Source organism: Sinohyriopsis cumingii, chromosome 18 (assembly GCF_028554795.1).
Source record: "Sinohyriopsis cumingii isolate HCF-2022 chromosome 18, ASM2855479v2, whole genome shotgun sequence".
Classification (NCBI taxonomy): Eukaryota; Metazoa; Mollusca; class Bivalvia; order Unionida; family Unionidae; genus Sinohyriopsis; species Sinohyriopsis cumingii.
The window spans coordinates 36,116,385-36,138,402 of NC_142978.1; the positions used below are offsets into that span (position 1 = coordinate 36,116,385).

At 34.9% G+C, this 22,018-nt stretch overlaps 1 protein-coding gene across 1 annotated transcript in view; it reads left to right on the forward strand.

The window, feature by feature from the left end:
- LOC149776399 (serine/threonine-protein kinase Nek10-like) overlaps positions 1-22,018 on the forward strand; it is a 130,873-nt gene that overhangs the window by 102,621 nt on the left and 6,234 nt on the right. The window contains exons 24-31 of the mRNA XM_089940776.1: positions 1,447-1,517; positions 3,215-3,364; positions 5,084-5,310; positions 7,044-7,229; positions 8,280-8,483; positions 13,751-13,860; positions 15,605-15,715; positions 17,927-18,044. Coding sequence (XP_089796902.1) covers positions 1,447-1,517; positions 3,215-3,364; positions 5,084-5,310; positions 7,044-7,229; positions 8,280-8,483; positions 13,751-13,860; positions 15,605-15,715; positions 17,927-18,044 — 1,177 coding nt within the window. The remainder of the gene's footprint in view (positions 1-1,446; positions 1,518-3,214; positions 3,365-5,083; positions 5,311-7,043; positions 7,230-8,279; positions 8,484-13,750; positions 13,861-15,604; positions 15,716-17,926; positions 18,045-22,018) is intronic.

The window sequence follows — 22,018 nt, forward strand, 5'->3', positions numbered from 1 at the left end:
CACTTCAAGTGGTAACTGGAAAGCCCACGCACAACCAAGATCATGGGGGACAACTTTACCCTTTTACTGTTCAAAACTAGGGATCCACTAGATTTAGCATCAGAGTATTATTTTTATTTATCAGTTATATGGTCCAGACGTTTTGTGTTCAAAAGTTCATAGATTGTTTTTCTGCCATATCAACTAGCTGCTGTCCTACATTGAATTGTATGTAATGTATCAGTACTCTTACTTGAATGATTAAGAAATTCCAATTTCAAGGATGTTTCTGTGATTCTATTAATCACAATGTGATTTCTTTTATAATTTTAATCTTGCACATATGGTTGGGTATATTATTCAACATGAATTCTTGTTATTGCAGATTTTGTTCTGTTATGTTCAGAGAGTTGTATTTGACCATTATCACATTTAAGTTTGGAGTTTTTCATTTGAAATAAGTTACAACTGTGTGTGAAATATATGTAATTGCTTTGTATTAGTTTTGTTCAACAAGACTGTCTAGTGGGTTCATGAGATCTTCGACATACAAGTGGTCTGTTGAAAGAGAACTATTTTTTCTCATATTGCCAAAAGAAGGCTTTCCAAAGAATGCAAAAAATAATTTCACTGGCTCATGAGATGAAGTGATGTCTTGTGTCATTGTGACTATAAGAAGGTATAATGTTTCACTACACATTGACTCTTTCTTTAGCTGAGGGCTGTTCCATTAAAACATACATGGGACCCTGGGAAGGCACTTTTAAAGTAGAATACTCACCCATAGATGCAATTTAGATTTCTCTTATCATTTTAATATGAACTCTATGACTCAAAGTACCCTGGCATATATTTTTTAAAATCTGTCTTCCCTGGGTACCATGTATGTCTTAATGGAACAGCCCTGATTGAGAGTCATCTGCATCGGTAATGGTGTCATTTTCTATTCCTTAAAACTGTTAATATCATTTCGGCTTGAATGATTGCATGAAATATATCTATAATAGTTCAAAGATAGGCAGTGATGTCTTTTTAGTTCAGCATCAGAATCTATAGATATTTACTATAAAAGCTTCTTCAGTAACTGAGATCAATTATATATTTTCCTGGATCCTCACATGGCAAGGCTTTCATAGAGCAATGCAAGAGTCTGGTTGAGTGAGACTTGCTTTGCATTAAAACAGATCTGGTTTATATATTACTTGACACGGTGATGATGACAGCACAGCCAGTTGTTATTAACAATATGAAGATTCTGTGTTCACATTTTTTAATGTTTATAGCACATCACAGCTGGATGTCCATCATAATGTACTGAAAACCTTTTATGATCTTCATTGTGTGGTGTCATTCAGAATGCTTTTTAAATGAACAGAAGATGCTTGTATGATAAAATTCCTTTACAGTTGTTACTGTGTGTGACTGTACCATAGTTATGTAAACATTTTAATTTTTCAATGATTTCAGATTGTGGAAGCCAAATACAAACCAATCCCAGAAGGAGACTATTCCAAACGACTGAGGGACATAGTAGCATAGTAAGTCTAAACAGATAGGTACATGTATTAATTTATCATATATACTCACTACTGAGTCAAGTCAAATAGGCACATGTATTAATGTACTATATATACTCACTACTGGGTCAAGTCAAATAGGCACATGTATTAATGTACCATCTATACTCACTACTGGGTCAAGTCAAACTGCAAACAACAAAGAGCCATACCATAATCCACCTGCCTGCAGAGCAGAGTATATGTTGTTTGTTTTACTGATTACTCCTAACAAAAGGCACACAGATCTGCCGGCACATTATGTGATGGCAGGTATGTGTCTGTGCAGTTTGCAGTTAGACTCGTCTTATAAGTGATTATATACAGTATACATTAGATTGTCATTAATGAATAAATTTGTATAGGGACTAGTAAATTTGTTGGCCAGTTTGTGCCTAGAAGACTGCTAAGCCAAAGTTTGCATTTACAAAGCCAGTGTTCTTGGAAATTGCTTTATTTTCAGTATCATGCACCCACAAGCAAATAAATGGATGCATGTATGGGTGTTCAGATGGATTGTAAGACAGACTCGTTCATTCATTGTGACAGTTATTACAGCCAGCAAATGGTCATAAATGAGTGCATCTTCCAAGCATAATCACTATCCCTTAGTAAGTGCAAACCCTAAAATAAACTCCTGGTATCTTTCCCATATAGACATTATTCAGGTCAAGGTCATACTTGTATAGGAAATTTTAATTCGATCCGTCACAAACTCATCATATTACCACTGCAAAACTTGTAAGAAATGTGTTTGCTGTGTATAATCAAATATAAGTCCGATCTGGCTACGATGTTGTAGCCTTAATGTGGTTGAGGCTTGGATCTGATCCTTTATCTTATAGTGGAGCAAATAAAGCTATTGTCAAAAAGATGACTGTAGTTAAAATATACCACCTAAGTAGAATATGCTTTACATTAAGTTTGGCTAATGATAAAGTTATTAAACCTATGATATTGGAATGTTTATGCTAACTGTGCATAGCAGCCTTGTCCACCCTCACAGATAGCACGAGATTCTTGTTGTAATGTATTTTCAAAAATAAGGCTTGCTATGCCATATTTGGATATTTTACAATATTTTGTTCAGTGTATACTAAGTAACTATGATCTGTTTAAGTTTCCAACATAGTGTCCTCACATGGCTCACAAAAAAGAACAAGGCTGAAAACAGAAGTAGGTATCAGTTGAACTAATATGGTGGATGATTGAAAAGAAAAAAATCATATAAAGAAGATAAATAATATTTTATACCTATTTCTACAATGATATGTAGCAATTCTCATATTAAACAAAAAGAATATTTAATTTTATTTAGTATGTGTGAGGAACATGTTCAAACTTTTTTATAGTAGGCTGAAAAAGTGCCAATGTAGGGGTACTAATATTAGTACTGAAGTCAGATCCAGACCTGCCATTGTTGTTTTTTTTTTATGATTTAATCATCAGAAATTGCATAGACCCCAATCTACCATTTGATATTGCACTGCACTGGCAGATCTTTATCTCTGATGTTTGTTCTGTTGATTAGGCCCAGCAAATAGCACAGACTGAGATTTGTCAGCTAATTGTGAGAAGGCAGATCTAAGTCTGTGTTGTTTGCATTTGGATCCTGCTTCTGTGCAAATATATATGGTATGCCTTTATATTGTAAGTAAGCACAACATTCTGGTTTGTAGCTGCATAACCCCCTCCTCCAACAAGCGTCCAGACATTCTGCAGTTGGCGGCCTCGGTCATAGACATCATACTTGTGCACATGGACAACATGAAAATCCACCAGACAAAGCTGGAGACCAAACTGGAGAGGGAGAGGAAGAGAACTCAGAAGTAAGTACAGTCTTTATTTTTGAATTATCCTTCCATCCTTTCCTTTAGCACTAAGGGGCCTCAAGTGGCTGAGTGGTCTAAAGCGCTCTCCTGTTACGGATTACTGCCAACTCACCTCCATCTGTGTGAGTTCGAGTCTAGGATTCGGCCAATGTGGGTATGTGAGAAAGCTTACCAGTAGCTTCTCGTGGGTCAGTGGCTCTTCTCTGGGTATTCCCGGGTTCTTCCTCCACCATTAATACTGGCCGCCATGCATAGCCTATCATGTGCTGAAAAATGGTGTTAAACCCCACAACAACAACATCAACATCCTTCAGCACTGTCCACCATTCAATTCTTAGAGACATTTTATTCAGTTATTTAAAATGTATTAAGGAATAAATCCCTAAGATTTCTATTAAAAAATTTGTCAAGCTCAAACTTGACCCTAATATTTGAATATAGTGAAATATATCATTTGTTATGGTCTGAGTTAAAGTTTCAAATTTTACTGACTTGTATGTTTATGTTTCTTTTTAGTACTTTATTTTCCTGAAGTATCTTTCCATTTTTGAACTCAGCACCATACAGCAAGTATCATGCTGACATGCCATTATACCCAGTGCATACATACAGACATATTATTTTGAATATCAATTGTACAGTTAATAAGATCACTCTCTTTTGAGGCTATGCTTGCAATGTAAATTTGGTCTTAATGGTAGAGATGTACTATTTTGGTGTTGGGCAGGGTCCTCGATCAGGGTATGTCCTCTTTTGAGAGGAGCCTTGTAAGAAATGGACCAGTGTAGTTCTAACAGCCTCATCACTGTATTTTGATAGGTCCAGTGTTGGTGTAAGGTGGTTTTTGAGGTGGAAGTAACTGGAAAATTCCTAGAAAGCCAAGGAAATTGGATATACATTCAACTATCTCTGCATTTGATTGAATTTGGAATCAAACCCAGGACAGTAATGGTTTATAGCAAGTGACTTTCCACTGCACTATCCAACTTCTTGTGCAGATCTGACAGCCTCTATGAGTTTGCCTTAAAGCTTATGGGAACAACCCATAAATTATAGATTCATAGAGCAGTAGCCTAAAATACAAAAGATAAGATGTTGTGGTCCAATTCAGATATTGACTTGTTCGTGTTTTTCTGAATACAGTTTTGCATATTAGACTCGGTGGAGTTTGCAAGGGGACTAGACTAACTTGGCAGGAGGTACTTCAGACACTTTTATCTATATGTGTTCATGTAACACACCATCGGATCAAGCTCCTGCTTTTATATTGTAACACAATCTGGAAATATCGCCCAACTGAGAAACAACACCTTCATAGTGAAGGGGTGAATGAGCCTCCTAAAGTACAAACATTCACCACACAAGTATTTTTAAAATTTATTCAGATACATAGCTCTGCCTGAAAATAAACACTTGAAAGAGGACAATTCCATTTACTGGTCACCATATGGTTTCAATTTGAGTTTTGCCTATATCAGTAGGATGGTTGCTGACACCACTTGAATAAAAGAAAAAGCATGAAAGATTGTGTTGAGAGAAATAACAAGACATAATTGACTTCTGAGGGGTTTGGAAGTTCATGTATTGATTTTGAAACTGAACTGGCCACATTTCTAAACTTTCAAATGCACATTTTTCTAAGTCAATAAATGCAGTTTTTTTGGACACCTTACTAAAAAATGGGTATAATTTGCATTCCTAAATTCTTTTCAACAGACATTTTGTGGAGGCTAACCAAAATATGCAGAACTACCACAGGCTGTTTCTTGTGTCTCAAGAGCGCTATGACAAACTTGCAAATCTTGCAGATAGTGGAGGGGCATCAGGAATTAAGGATTCCATGATGGTTGACAGTGGTAATTTCTCTGAGCAAAGTCCCAAACAGAGTCCTAAATTGGAAACAGTCCTCCACAGTGAAAGCATACTGGAGGCCGATGACCAAGGTATTTGTTTTCAGCTTGAATATCTTGGATGCAGAGTTTGTACACTTGGTTATGAGAAAGATGTCAAATGCAATGTTTTAACCCGTAATAAAAATTGTTGTCATCATTGTTTTACATGCAAGAAGATTATTGCAGGGAACACATTTTTTAAAAACATTTTAGCTCACCTGACCTTAAGGTAAAGTTCGCTTATGACGGTATAGTCCTGAGTCCATTATGCATTGTGCATCATGCTTCATATGTCATGCACTATCTATCTATTTGCTATTTACAGCCAAAAAAAAACACAACCCCAAACCATTAGATCAGTTCTAATAAATGTTTTTGATTACATTATAACATGAAAGCCTTTCACTTTTGTACAGATGATGGCAATCTGCCAATAAATATAGATGCTGTAACAAAAAATATATTTTAAAAAAAGAAGCAATGGACAGATTCTGACCACATTTGAGAGAAGGCAGCCAGGTATGAAGACATGGTCACCATTGCTAAAAGTATATAAATAAAATTAAATGGTTTTTTAAAAAAATTGCTGTACAATGTTATAAATCAGCATGGCATTAACTCTTTAGATTTGTACAATTTACTCTGATCTGCCAGGAAATATGAATGCCATTACTAAAAATGATAAAGCTTTAAATGACTTTCTTCTTCTCAGTAACAAATGAACTCAATTTGACACGAAGCATTCTGAGACTGATGTAAACTCTTTCAGTTTGTTAGAGGAGTCACAGATCCAGTCAAATATGGCTGTTGTTACTAAAAATAAAAGAAAAACATTCTTTTCAACAACTGCTGTACAAAATGTGACCATTTGTGACAGGAAGTAATGTAGCAAGAAGACCAATACAACTTTTTTTTATAAATAGTGGGGATCTGCCCAAACAAGTGGCCACCTGTATTTAAAATGATAATCTTTATATGATCTTTTTTCAAAAAGCTTTAAACAGATTTTACAATTTCAACAGAAATTAATCTGGCTTGAATGCCTTTTATTTTTATTCAGTTGGTACAGATTGACCATTCATTTTCACCATTGCTGCTAAACTTAGAAGAACATGTAAATTAATTCTTTTCAAAATATGGTCAGTAGAAGTTGACTAAATTTCACACTGGATAGAATTTGACCAAATTTAACTGGAAACATTCTGGCATGAGAGCCTTTCAGAGTTTTACAATATGCCAATCTGCCAACCAATATGATTGCCTTTACTTACAAAAATTTTAAACTTTCAAATAGCAAAAAGCACAATAACTACCCAGCTGTAGTTGATTTTGCTCTTTAGGGAGCCATCATGCTTTCATTAGATGCTAATGTGTTACCAGTCACACAAACCTTAGACTATTCATGGAAAAAACTGTATTTAAATGATGGGTTACACACTACACTGTGAGAGAGTTGTTATAAGTTGTAAGCTTACTTATGACCTCATTCTAAAAAAGTTTTGATAGAGCACGTCTTTTTAGTCCAATAAACATAAACCATTTTATTTCTATTTCTCATTGCTGTAACCATGAGCTTTTAATGTTTACTGGCAGTGCTTGTAATACAGTTTTTCATGGTTTACTTTGAAAATTAGAATTGGCTAATTCATTGATGTAAGTGGTGAACCAGAAAAGTTGCTTAAGGTCCATTTTATTTATGGAGAAAAATTGAATCCCCATTGTCAACATGACACAAACAAAAGAGTTTCACAGCACCAAAGCCATGCATCATCTATTTTAACTAGGTTGGACCAGTGATGACGAGAGTGGCCCAAGTAGTGGAAGTGAAAGCCGGGAGAGTAGTGCTGGTAGTACACGCTCAAACAGTCTACCTCGACACCGAAATCTGTCCCAACTTCCACCCACCCCTATCCCTAAGGGGCCTCCTTATCAACAACTTACGGTGGACATTCCTAGTGCTGGTACATCAGGTAGGTGTCGACCTATCAATGCAGCTATGTGAGAAAAGATATGAGTAACATCAATGGTCATTTGAGATATATTTAAGTTCAAGTGAATGTTCATATAATTTCCATTAATTACAAGTGGAATAAAGCTTTATTTTTAGTGCACACAGTGTACTTTCACCCTTTGTCAAATAATGGAATAATGCAGATTTTCTATCAAATACATTACCTGATCATCACATTATATTAGGATAACTTTCTTTGCCACATCCAGATCTAGCCCTCCCAGAAGGACAGAAAAATGACCTGCTGTTTATATACATACATATACATACATACATACATATATATATATATATATATATATATATATATATATATATATATATATATATATATATATATAGACAAAGGGAAGCATCTTGTACAGGTTAACTCCCCTTTCTACCACCTGGGTTGCTACCATGATACCTAGTTTAAATCATTTTTTACTTTTGCTGCTATGTGCTAAAATGCCCTTCAGACAGTTGAGTTAAATTTATTCATTCACATTTCTTTTCAGTGGTACAGTCAACTGTTTTATATTATTGTACATTCTGGTAAATTCCAGTAAATTTATTGATATTTTTGCAATTATTGTATAGTTCGTTATTGTCACTTGTGTTTTCAATTAGTAACATTCAGTTTTGCTGGAGACATTATTGTTAAAATAATTGTTATCATACATTGATGTTTTACACACAGTTTTGATTCTGTAATGATAAGTCAAGAGAGGCAGACTAATGATGCACATCATTTGAAAGACTTGACAAGATTCATGCATGGCTGAAATTGTCAAAATACTGAAAATACAGTATGCCACATGAGGGCTGGTGAGACACATTCTTGCTTCATATATGCATCAACATGAAGTGCTTTCCTTCTCCAGAATAATTAAATTAATCGTAAGGAATATTATTAACCTTTATAAAAGGTAGGTTTAGATCCAGCACTCTGCCGAATGAAAGTGATGACCAAAACATGTCATCTTTACAGCAATGCTAGCGTTACAACATTAAATAATTTCTTTTCTAGCCAAGACCAGCAGAGACTCGGGTTTTAGTTCAGGGGATCCATCCCCCAATCATAGCAACTCTTCCAGTGCAATATCCTCCATGGATTACTCCATCAATGACTTGCTGGCAATCAAGGACGGCAAGAAGTTCTACCGCTCACATAGTTCCCCAGCTGTCCATCATCTAGTGAAAGGGAAGAAAAAATTCGCTCCTAAGCGACCAAGTAAGCATGGTTTGAATATTCTACATTGTTATTTTCTAATGAATTTCAGACCCCTGTTTACAGCTGTAGATAGACTTATGTGAAAACTTCAGATTCTGAAATAATATTGAAACATACTTCAGAGTAATATCACTTCTCCATGAATGAATGATTAAGGAGAATTTAATGTAAGCATACGTATACATCTGCAGAACATAAATATTTATTTTTTAAATTGTAGATTCAAGTATTTCAGCTGTATGCCTTGGAAGTATCATAAAAAGTATTAACAGAGCATAATCATTTGCTATGTCTAGATGTGTACATTTAAATTTTTACATTTTAATGAAATTGTTGGGTAGAGGTGGGGTATTTTGAAGTATTGTTAGAATGCTGAAATATTGTAGAAAACTTGCAAGCCAAATTACAACCTGTAGATTTACTGTTCATTCAGTGCTCCTTCTGTATATCACAAACCTGGCTGTTATGGACTTCAGTTATTGCTCTCCCAAGTTTGGTCATGTAGGTGAATAGACCTGTATAACAGAGGTGCCATGGTCATGAACAATTCCATGGATAACAAGAGACTGCTGCATTATGACAAATTTGTCATCATTTTTTTCAGTTGATTAAAATTTTTGGTACGTGGCACATGTTGTAAAAAATGTATATAAGGCTCAAGGATATACTGTATTTGCTAGCCTCTAAATCGATGCAAAGTATAAGTCAAATCAGCAAATTTGGCAAATTTTCAATCCTTCATCATTATATGAGTCGATGCTGAATATAAGACAAGGCCAGATCAACACCTCGGATTGTGTTTTTCACTTTGTTCCACACAGCATTGCGAATTTTAACCTATCTGTAACTCAGTAACCTTTCCAGTCAGGATCATTAAATGTAACTAAAAGTACCTAATTTGTTTCACATGAAGTATTATAAATGTATATTGTATTTTTACCTACACATGATGACACTGACCTGAAAATTTATTGAGTTACAGATAGGATAAAACTCGCAATGCTGTGTGGAATTAAATTATAATAACTTCTAATTTCATAAATATTAAAAGTATCACTGTATGCTATTTCAGATTACTAGCAATATGGAAATTGCATCATTAATACTAAAATGCTTTTACCATTTTTTTGGGGGGTGGAACGGGTAGAGAAATACAGAGAGAAGGATGAATATGTAATGTTTTCCATCACATACTTCCTCTTGCACTTTGTGATCAAAATAAAATATGGTCCAATATATGTCAGAGAGAGAGAGAGAGAGAGAGAGAGAAAGAGAGAGAGAGTTCAGCTCTTTATGGGCTTTTTTTTTCTTTTACTTTATTGCACCTGTGTTTCAGAAGCATTTGTCAAAGAGAGAAAACATTAATAAATGAAACAGTAAATGTAAGCTATGAAAATGCATACCATACTCCTTCAGGGTTTAAATATTCACAGTAGTTATATCCATATAGTCTCTGTTAGGTTAATTCCCAAAAATGACCATTTTGCATGCTGTTTAATTTTCTTTGCAAGTATAACAACCCCTCCATTCCCAACAAATAAGAATTTGTTTGAAGTGCATGTACTCTTCCTGTACTTAGGCAACAATTGTTTTTTTTATCTTTTCTCATAATAGATGTACTTTACGTTGCTGTTGATTCCATTGGCAAGTTAAAATTGTCACTGGCTGAGAAATTTACACTTGTAACCACCTGGCATTTCCTTTCATTATATGGTACACTATTCTTAATACCCATGGGTAGCCTAATTTTCTGTTGATAGCCTCACTAATCTGATCTGTCTGGCCAATCTTGACATCAGACAGGTGTTAGCTTGGAATGACTGAGTACAGCTGTAGCATATTTAATTAGCATGTAAATACCACACTTCAAAGCCATGTGATTCTTTTAATAATGGAAATGGCAACAAAAGCGTCGAGGAATTGCTTGCCTAGTGGTATTAATTGATATTGGAATATGGTATTCCACTTGTACACAAGTAAGATCATTCTTCAGGTTAGAGAATAATACAGATTTACATTCATGAAGACATCTCTGTCTGTTTGTCTGTCTATCTGTCTGTCTGTCTGCCTCTCTCTCTCTCTCTCTCTCTCTCTCTCTCTCTCAATGTGACCTTCGTTTTATTTGATCATTAGGTGCAAGAAGAAAATTGTGATGGGGTATGTCTTTGTCATGGTTATTCATCTTCTAACTTGTAAATTCTAACACACATATATGTAATTAAATTTAAATAACTTTTATTACAAAAAATGTACAAAACTGGTGCATGCTGCTTTAGCGCAATTACATCTGATGTAGTTTAATTCTTAAGACTGACTACACCGCTCCCTCGATAACTCGCGCCCTGATAACTCGCGCACCCGCTTATAACACGGTGTCCGGCGTGGATCCCGTTTTTTGTTTAAAAGAAAATATTTTAAAAAAATGAAGAAAATCATGATCAGAACTGATGAATGAAACCTTGATATGTCGCCCGTTTTATCGTCGAAAATGGCGGTTAGTGCCCGAAAAGTTAGAATCAACATCGTGAAATTTTCAGGTTTTAATAAGGAATCACATATCTTGTTAGATTTTATCGGAAAAAAATATTTTCTCAGTTCACTGTAAATAATAATACTGTATATGTATACGGCAAAACAGCGATCAATGAATTATAGTAAATGCTAAAAGGTGGCAACACTGAATGAAATGAACACTAATTAAATATGTCTTGTCAGGGGAAATTAGTGTTTTAATCTTTTCATTGTGTTGCAGTGTAAGCAGTATAATCGTTGCATGTTCTCTTCTATTCAAACATGAAAAGAGTCAATTGACCGTCACATCGATGCCCGCGAGCACATCTATGAGAACCTAATTAAGTGCCGGCTGCGTTTTGATCGACGTCTTGGGGAAGTGTTTGTTGCATTGTAAAAATCAATTAAAATAGACCTGCTTTGTTTTAACACATTAAGTGGATCTTTTGTATCAAATCAGGTAAAAGACGTACAAAAATACAAAAGTTCAAAGGAATGCAAATCCTACATGCATAAACTCTTGTGGTCAATATCGTGTCTCAACATCAATCAATTTAATTGGACCAATCGAACATGGTTTCAAATAGTATGTACTTATTGTCATTAAAATATATATTAATCAGTAATTTATCCTAATCATTTGTAAATGTGATCATGGAGATCAAGGGAATCAAGCGAAAGGCGTACTCGGTGAATGAAAAGCTTACTGTCATAGAGAAGGTTCATAATGCTGAATCAAGATCAAAAGTTTGTAGTGAACTTAAACTTGCCGAGTCGACACTCAGAGGTTGGCTCAAGGATGAGAAGAAATTTCGGGATTATTTGCATGAAGTTGATTCTGATGATGGATTTAAACGGAAACGGGCATGCACTGCAAACGACACAGAATTAGATGATGCTGTGTACACCTGGTTCACACAGCAACGTGAATTCCGATTTCGGGAACAATTCTCAAGGCCCAGGCAGAGAAAATGGCCCAAACTATGGATACTGATTCAGATTTCATGGAAAGCCATGGATGGCTTTGGAGATTCCAGCGCCGACATGGAATAAAACAAAATTCGTTGTCGGGAGAGATACGCTCAGCAAATTAGGCGGCCGCATCTAGTTATCCCAACCAACTCCGAGATATACTAAACCATGATGGATATACAGACGACCAAGTTTATAATTGTGATGAGGCTGGTCTATGCTATCGGATGATGCCAGACAAAACTCTAGCTACCAGAGATGATACACACAAAAATGAGGGTTTCAAGCTGAACAAAGAGAGATTAACACTTTTGTTTTGTGTTAACAAAACTGGCACACATAAAATGAAACCATTATGTGTTGGCAAATACAAGTCTTCCCGTTGTTTTCATCACATAAATATAGACACCCTTCCATTTGTATATAGAAATAGTGGAAATGCATGGATGACTGCAACAATATTTACGGAGTGGTTTTCTAAGATGTTTGTCCCCGCTGTCAGAAACCACCTGCGATCCAGGGGCTTAGAGGAGAAAGCTCTACTGCTATTAAACAATTGCCCAGCAAATATTGTCGTATTCTCACTCGCATATTTGTATTTAAATATTTTGGTTTTTTTTTTTTTTTTTTTTTTTTTACATGTCTGACATTTAGACCCATTAAATTCATGATTGGTAATGGTTTATCTTTGTGAATTTATTTTTTTACATTTTACTCTATCTATTTATCTATCTATCTATCTAGTGAGAGCAGATTTTTTTTTTTATAGCAACACAAGTTTCGACGTCGTTTTTCGATATGAATGTTATCTTTTTTGATAAAAGAAATCTTGATTCATTTTGAACAAACAATAAAACTAGAATGTATCCAAATCAACACAAAAAGCAGTGACGTAATACACAATGTGTTTAGCGATACACATGTTAAGAGTACTGATACCTCGTGGAATAATGTTTGTTTTTATGATCTTTTCAAGATACTTTATCTAGAAATTAAAGGTAATTTATAAAGAAAAACGAACAACACCTTTATAAAGAAATATTTATTCACAGTTATTTTCAGCACGATTATAAAACGAGTATTTAACAATGCAACGCCCCCCCCCCCCTTCGCCTCTCTCTGTCGATCTCCATCTCTTTATTAGTTTTTTTATAGGTCCCTCGGTAACTTGCGCCCTCAATTATAGTGCTGTCGATGTTTTTGGACCCCATTGTGCGCGAGTTATCGAGGGAGTGGTGTATCATGTAATTGTTTAAAATAGTCAATGTGGGATCCTATATTTCTTCACACATGATCTCTTCTCCAAAAATGAAATATTTTTTACAACATTATTTTTGTACTCATGGAGAATTTTTTTCCACATGAAAAATATGCTAAAGTAATTAAAATAATGTAACAAGTTGATTCGGAGATTCGGAGTATAAGACAAAGCTAAGATTTTCTGGTCATAAAGTATCGTCTTATAGGCTGGCAAATATGGTAGAATAGACTTGATGTGTCTAAGATGTTTTAAAAGGAGACTAATGGTGAAAGGAGCCACAGTGGCTTAGTGGTTTGAATGCCAGATTAATGACCAGAAAGGTTGCAGGTTAGAATCCTATCATACAATCAGCCCAGGTCAGCCTACTGTTTTGTGTCCTTGGGCAGGGCACTCTACTCCAGTTGCCTCAGCACTATTAACCTGATTCTGTTGCCGTGTCTTAAAAAACCAAACCAACCATTAAACCGATTAATCCTAGAACTGATTAATTAATTGACATTAATTTCATTTTCATGCATTTCAGCAAGTACAAGTGCTGCCACACTGACCATTTCTCAGAGAAGAGTGCGGCAGATCAATGATCCCATTCTGCAGATGCTGCATCAGTTGCATAAAATTATCTACATATCACAGGTGAGAACTCACAATTACATATCACAGGTGAGAACTCACAATTACATATCACCGGTGAGAACTTAAAATGACTTACATATCACGGATGAAAACATAAAATATGAAAACAAAATGTGAAAACAAAAAAATTATCAAAATACCACATAAGAACATACAGTTGAAAATATCAAATTACTCACACATCAAAGATGGTAATACGATCCTTCATTTCTATTAGCATAAAATAGGAAATTTCTTAATCTGAAGGTGGAATTTTTGTATCCAAAACTGAATGAAAAATTAGGGTTTAAGTCAGAGTCAGAATAGCACAACTTGAAAGCAGCGAAATGCCCATCCAAGTTAGGTTTACACCAAAAAGGTCCAAGTAAACTTAAATTGGCGTTTAACATGTGGGCTTTCAAATATAGGTGGTTGAAACTGTTGAAGTAATGGCAATACACTGCACGTGATTTGTGCACTTATGATAGATTTCTGTGTTGCATATGTCATTATAAATAATAATTAGAAGCTAAATTTAAAAAAAAAGAATAATTAGAACATCTGTATTTTCTTCTCAAAACTGGACTTTAAAATAATCAGCACCTGTAGCTAGGTTAATCAGTGCAAGACCTTCTGTTTGCAGGACACTAACTTCATCTGCTGCATGTTTTAGGATGTAAATGTGTTAATGTTTATCTTAATTTTGTTTATGCGTTTATTTTTGCTTAATTGATGATTCATTGATTCCTTTACCCTCATTTTTGCTTCAGGGACCCCCAAAATTTTTATTTGACCCGCAGTTTTGATGCCAAAGTTTGTTTATTTACTGACTGACCCCTCAATTTTGGCAACAGGGGGGATTTTTGCTCTTAGTCTTTCACCCCTAGGGGATACACTGATTATATTGATGGAATGTTTTGCACGTTTGTGTGTACTTTGATGAAATACAGCAGTCACATGATGAAAGATAGACAGATTCATGAGAAGCAATGTGACTTGACATCGCAAAATACTAAATTATTGTTTAAATGCACTATTAGGACACAGCCTTGTTATAACATCCTTCAACATAAAGCTTCCTCAATTTTATTTATTGTCGAGTGTTATATATAGGGAACACTGTAACATTGTAACTACTAGAGTGTTATATATAGGGAACACTGTAACATTGTAACTACTAGAGAGTTATATATGGGGAACACTGTAACATTGTAACTACTAGATACACTTGCTTGTATGTCAAGACTAACTGCACACAACGTATATCCTGGCATAATGTACTGGCACATCAGGATCTATGTTATTTGTTCTACTGATTACTCCTAACAGTGATCCAGATATGTGCGTGCATTATGCAATGGCAGATTTGGGTCTGCCCAATTTGCAGGTGGATGTGACTTGTAATCAAGTTTATATGATGTACATGACTGTTCAGATAGTTTTACCAATTCCTCCAATTCTAACATCAGTACATCCAGATGATTTCTATTATTTTTTATTTACTCTGTCTTCCTCAGAACAAGTTCCCCTTCCGTCAGTATTTTTCATTATCTTTTATTTTTCTTCTTTAGTTTAATTGCTTTCACTTATTCTGGTTCCTGCGTTTCATTATGCATATTGGATATATATATTTAAGCAATTGGGGAAAAAAGGAGCTCTTAAAATCATAATTGAAATAAAGCAAGAAAAAAATGTTGGGAAGTATGGAACTGCAGCAACAAAATAAATGATAAAACATGCATTATTTCCTTTTTTCTCTCATCAGCTTCCACCAACTCTGAATCCCAATCCACTGCGGCGGGTTATTGAGAAATTCAAAAGAGCCCTATTTGCACCTCAAAGTACTTCATTTAATTTGAAGTCAGAGTTGAAGAAGGTAAGAAGATGAAAAGCCTTAACCATTTGTGTCTTCTGCACAGTATCAAACTACAAGATTACACAATGGCATTTGAAGATTTCTTTCCAGGTTTTTAATCCCCTTGACAGTGAAGTTGAGAAGGAAAATTATGTTCATTCTACATATATAAAACTTTTAATGTGGATGCATCTTAAGATCAAAACTATGTAAATGTGACCTAGTTTTAACACTGGATTAACTTTTTTATTATTAGCTATTTCTTAATTACAACTTCAGTATTTTAGACCCTATTGCACCAACACCTGTGAAGACTGGAATTTGACTTGTATCTCAGGGAGAGCAACTTAGACATAGCAGAAATAGTTTACTGTGATATAATTTGCATGCTTGTGTGACCTATGCATTTTGAGTTATTAATTTATAATGCTGTTAGTATCTTGAAATTTTTTTTTGACTTTCATTTGTAAAAATTGATATGTATATGCTTTTAAACTATTGCAACTCAACCATACAATCACTAGGTATCCATGATGTAATTTTTCATCCTTGAGTAACTTCAGGATTTTCAGCCAATTGTTTATTATATCCTCAATATTATTTATCCTAGTTCACTTTTCACACTTGAAAATTGGTATGCTGATGTAGGAATAGTAACCACATCAAAGCTAGGTCATTGTAACCTAATTTTCAGGCTTGCATGACTTGTATACATTTAGCTATTAATTTTTACACAATTTCTTGGACCCTATTTCACCAACACTTATACAAATTGCTATGGTGATTGCATGATGAACTCAGCCAAACCCAAACTATATCACTGAACTAATTTTCATATACAAGTGACGTGTAATTTTTCATCATTGTTTTATTACACTCTCAGCAGCTCTTGGAGCCTATTTTACCTACACACATGGAAACTGATATTCTGCTGTATCTTCATGATAGTAACCAAATTATACAAAGGTCACTGTGACCCAATATTCATGCTTGAGTGACATTTATATTTGAGACATCATATAAATCTTGAACACTATGAAATGTGGACTAATCAGATTCTGTTTTGATCTACACTGATGAACTTTATTTGTTGATGCATCTTAACAACTACATGCTGCAGTAATATATCCTTCCTCCACTTGATGGCCTAGTCATTCACTCAGACTCATAATCCATGAGTAATGGGTTCAAATTCTGTCCAGACTGGCATGAATTAGCTAACATGGCATATCCATATGAAAGACTCTCATCTCCCATAGCTTCAGCAAAATGACTATCTAAACCAGTCTGTACATTGAAGGGTACTGTGAATGTGCTCCTGTTGTCAAGGGGATTTGTTTTTCACAAGTGAATAGACAGTATAGTTATATTAGAGGTGTATGTATATTTAAGGGTTGTTTGGTCTTACACCGATTGCATTCAGAATAACAATGTGAAGATTCAGAGAGTGCTTTTGGGTGATAATGATGATGATGTACCTTTCCTTTCAGTTGTAGTCAATGAGTGTACCATACATCGTTATATTTTAATTTAGCTAATTACTGAGTAATCATGTATCTGTTACATACAAGTATCTGTATCCATTACACTAGATTCAAATGCAGACTGGGGTGATGGGGTGCCCTAACCCACACACCAGGGATCAGTTTACAGTAGGGTACAAATTAAAACTAACCAATATGATAATATTCTTTCTCAATACATATTCATCACCAATTTGCAACTCAGCCAATTAATTAATTACGATATGGACAATGGACGACACAATCCATTTTTTGTATCAGTCACACACCGTATGTAGGAATGTACATTGTTAAATTGCAAGGCTTCACAGAAGGATCAATACTCATTCCCTTCACTTTAGTCCATATACCTATTTGGGGATGACTAACTGGTTTGTAAGGCTCTCTGCGCCATCCAAATATATATATATATATATATATATATATATATATATATATATATATATATATATATATATATATATATATATATATATATATATATAATCCACTCTTTCTGCAGTAAAAATGTGGCCTTACAAAAATGGTTGACTTACTTGAGGGGAATAAAAATAGCTGTCATGTCAGGCAAAGCAGCTTTATAAAAAGAATATGTACTTGTATGTGGGGGGTGTGTTTCATTGAAATTGAACTCATTTCAATGCATTTCACACATGATTTTTTTTATTGACAATTCCTATGATGGAAACTATGTTTAACTGTCTTTCAGTTGATGATGGGATCACAAGAAATGATTGACCTTAATTTGGGGCCAGTTGAAAACAGATGCAGGGGTTATACTGGTTCAGAAACAGACTTGTTTGCTGGATTCAGTGCAGACAGACTTGGTAAGTTTACTCCAACAGCCATTTTCTCCCACATCTAGAACACTGGGTGCAAGTTTGTGCCAAAATGTCCTACATATTTTGATATGCTGCCATAAATGCAGAGTGTATCATCAAGACATAGCACATAATAACCTAAGTTGCAGACCATGTATCCTGTCCAAAGTTTGCTGAGGGCTTACCTTTGCAATACATGTATCACAGGTTTTAGAATGCCTAGTCAGTACTGTTGATGTGGACATAGGGCAGGGATTTAAGTGCCCAGTACAAACAATGGATGTTCATTATGTCTGGTGGATAGCCACTAAGTCTGGTGGATCTCAACTCCATCTGGTAGAATATTATCACAGATTTTATTGCAGCCATATTGAGTTTTTGGCACCTCTTGATGATTTGATTGCATTTGCCATACAAGTCGACTCACTACACAAATAGATGTGATACTCCCAAGACAGTAAACTTGACAATGGCCATATGAGTTGACCCACTACACAAATAGATTTGAGACTCCCAAGACAGTAAACTTGACCATTGACATATGAGCTGACACATTATACAAATCATGGATGTTAGACTCCCAAGACAGTAAACTTGACCATGGCCATACGTGTTGACACACCTTTAAGCCACAAGCACAAAAAGTTACATACTGTTCTGCATCAAGTGGTACATACAGTGTTCTTTCTCAGTAAACGATAGTTCAGTAATGTGCCCATGTACTAGTGATTAATTTATCATAGTTTCACTTTGAATGACCCACTTGAAGCAAACTATTGACAGTAGTATACAGATAAAAAATGAAAAGCCTTATTTTATGACAGGCATATAAGCCATTTAAGATATTATTTCTTTCATTGATAAGGACTTTTTTTCATCATTACTGGATATTAAACATGTACGTGAAATTAAATTTTCTTTCAGATACCAAATATTACTAATGATAGTGTTAGAAAGGAAATTATAAATTATAATTCCCAAGCTAAATGGCTTCGATGGCTTGTCATTGAAGCTATTAAAGCCATCATTAGAATGCATTGTTGAACCACTGATATACATATTTAATATGTCCTTAGGCACAAATAATTTTATAGACAATCGAAAAAAAAAACTAGAGTTATTCCATTCTTTTAAAGTCATATGACAAATGAGGTGTCAGTTAATTATAGAACTGCAAATGTTCTACCTATTATTAACAAAATTAAAGAAAAATGTTTTCATTTCATTGTCATACTTTCTATAAAATAAATAATCCGACTACTCTGATGCTTCCATTCAAATATTTCATGTAAAGCAGCGCTCACTGGTTGAACAGAACACTGGTTTAATAAGATTGATAATGGTACATTAACCAGAGTTGTATTTTTAGACATATCTTAAGCTTTTTCATAATGTTAATCATACAATTATCAGCATATATCATTGCAAAACCCCCCATTGTGATGGTCTTCATACTATCTCAGCAGTAAATCTCAGTCTGAGTTGGAGAAGTACTTTCTCAGATTTCAAGGAAATTTCCATTGGAGTACCAGAGGATCAGTCTAGGTTCTCTCTTTTTCATATTATATATAAATGATTTTCCAAATTGATTAAAACATTCTTCATCAAGTATTATATGTATCTGATAGATCACAATGTGTTGATGATGATGTTAGTATTGACGTATGCATAATTGCATTGCTCCAACTTTCCATCCACTATGAACCATGATGTAGTCATGGCAATTAAACTTGATCCATCCACTGGGAACCATGATGTAGTCATGGCAATTAAACTTGATCCATCCACTGGGAACCATGATGTAGTCATGGCAATTAAACTTGATCCATCCACTATGAACCATAATGTAGTCATGGCAATTAAACTTGATCCATCCACTGGGAACCATGATGTAGTCATGGCAATTAAACTTGATCCATCCACTGGGAACCATGTTATAGTCATGGCAATTAAGCTTGATCCATCCACTGTGAACCATGATGTAGTCATGGCAATTAAACTTGATCCATCCACTGGGAACCATGATATAGTCATGGCAATTAAACTTGATCCATCCACTATGAACCATGATGTAGCCATGGCACTTAAACTTAATCCATCCACCATGAACCATGATGTAGCCATGGCACTTAAACTTAATCCATCCACCATGAACCATGATGTAGTCATGGCAATTAAACTTAATCCATCCACCATGAACCAGGATGTAGACATGGCAATTAAACTTAATCCATCCACCATGAACCAGGATGTAGACATGGCAATTAAACTTAATCCATCCACCATGAACCATGATGTAGTCATGGCAATTAAACTTAATCCATCCACCATGAACCAGGATGTAGTCATGGCAATTAAACTTAATCCATCCACCATGAACCAGGATGTAGACATGGCAATTAAACTTAATCCATCCACCATGAACCATGATGTAGTCATGGCAATTAAACTTGATCCATCCACTATGAACCATGATGTAGCCATGGCACTTAAACTTAATCCATCCACCATGAACCATGATGTAGTCATGGCAATTAAACTTAATCCATCCACCATGAACCAGGATGTAGACATGGCAATTAAACTTAATCCATCCACCATGAACCAGGATGTAGACATGGCAATTAAACTTAATCCATCCACTATCAACCATCATGTAGTCACGGCAATTAAACTTAATCCATCTACTATCAACCATGATGTAGTCATTCATGACAACCACCATATCTGGACCTTTGAAGGACAGACTAATTTCCATGACAAAAAATCAATGTGGATCTTCCAAAATCCATGATGCATTCACTATATTGTATGGAAGAGGCCTTTTGATTTGGGTTCCAAAGGTCAAAGAAAAATGGATTTTGCAACACTAACTTTTAGAACAAGTTTCCTGACCAAACTTTGAGGATGGCTTGCATTTAGATCATAGTAAAGAAACATATTTTGTGGTCTAAGTGTCACAGATCTACAGTCAAGACAAGTATGATCAGAAAAAAAATGGTTGCTGCACAAGGATTTTTTTTTCAAGACTGACAAACTTGGCAAAAGTCACAATCATTGAGGTATGTTGGTGAATAATTGTGAGACAAGCATGTTTTTGTAATGCCTTCATAGAGGACTATTATACCAGGGACAGGTTTTTGATCCACAGTTCAAGGTACAGTTGCTGTAAAGAATATAAAGTACCTTTACACGAGTGTGTACATATTTCAAATAAAATTGATGCATCTAGTTAAGTTGTTAAGATATTTTTTAAGCTTGGGAATGAAATGTATAAAACTTGCTGAAGGGTTTCATGAAATTCATTTTAAATGAGAACAGTGCAATATTCTTTCACTTGATTACCGCAAATCAGAGAAATTAATTTTTTTGACGTCACTCCTTTTCCATATATGATGTTATGTTCTTTACAGTCATAAATAAAAAATAATAAATATGTTCAGTCATAAATAAATAAATAAAACAATGCTATATTTATTCATGGTGGTACAATGAGATGCGTTCATGAACTCTTGTGGAAATGAATTCTCTATACAAGAAAAAACTATTTTAATATCACCATGTTTTATCTAAGTCATTTCCGATTGCATGCCCATGGATGTCTGATAGTCCTGATTTACCCTCCTATAATTCACAAGAGATGACTAACTTGTGACCAACAGGGTGTGGCTTTGATTCTCACCATCAGAGCAGCTTGGGTCGATCACTATAGAGTGTCCTTGGCCAAGGTATTTTTTCATGGTCAAGTGGAAAAGTTGTTACAACGTGCATTCATTCACAATATGAGTTTAACTTTCAATTTTAAGTAAACCAAAACACCATTTTCTTTCAAAAGTTATGTCTAGCATGCGACTAAGTTCAGGTTTATCTGAGTGGAGTTATGTGTGCATTAATAATGTTGCTGTTGTGTAATGATGAATCTGCACTGTCTTGTGTATTTAGTTTGGAATATGGCATACATTCAGTTACCTTGTTTCTTG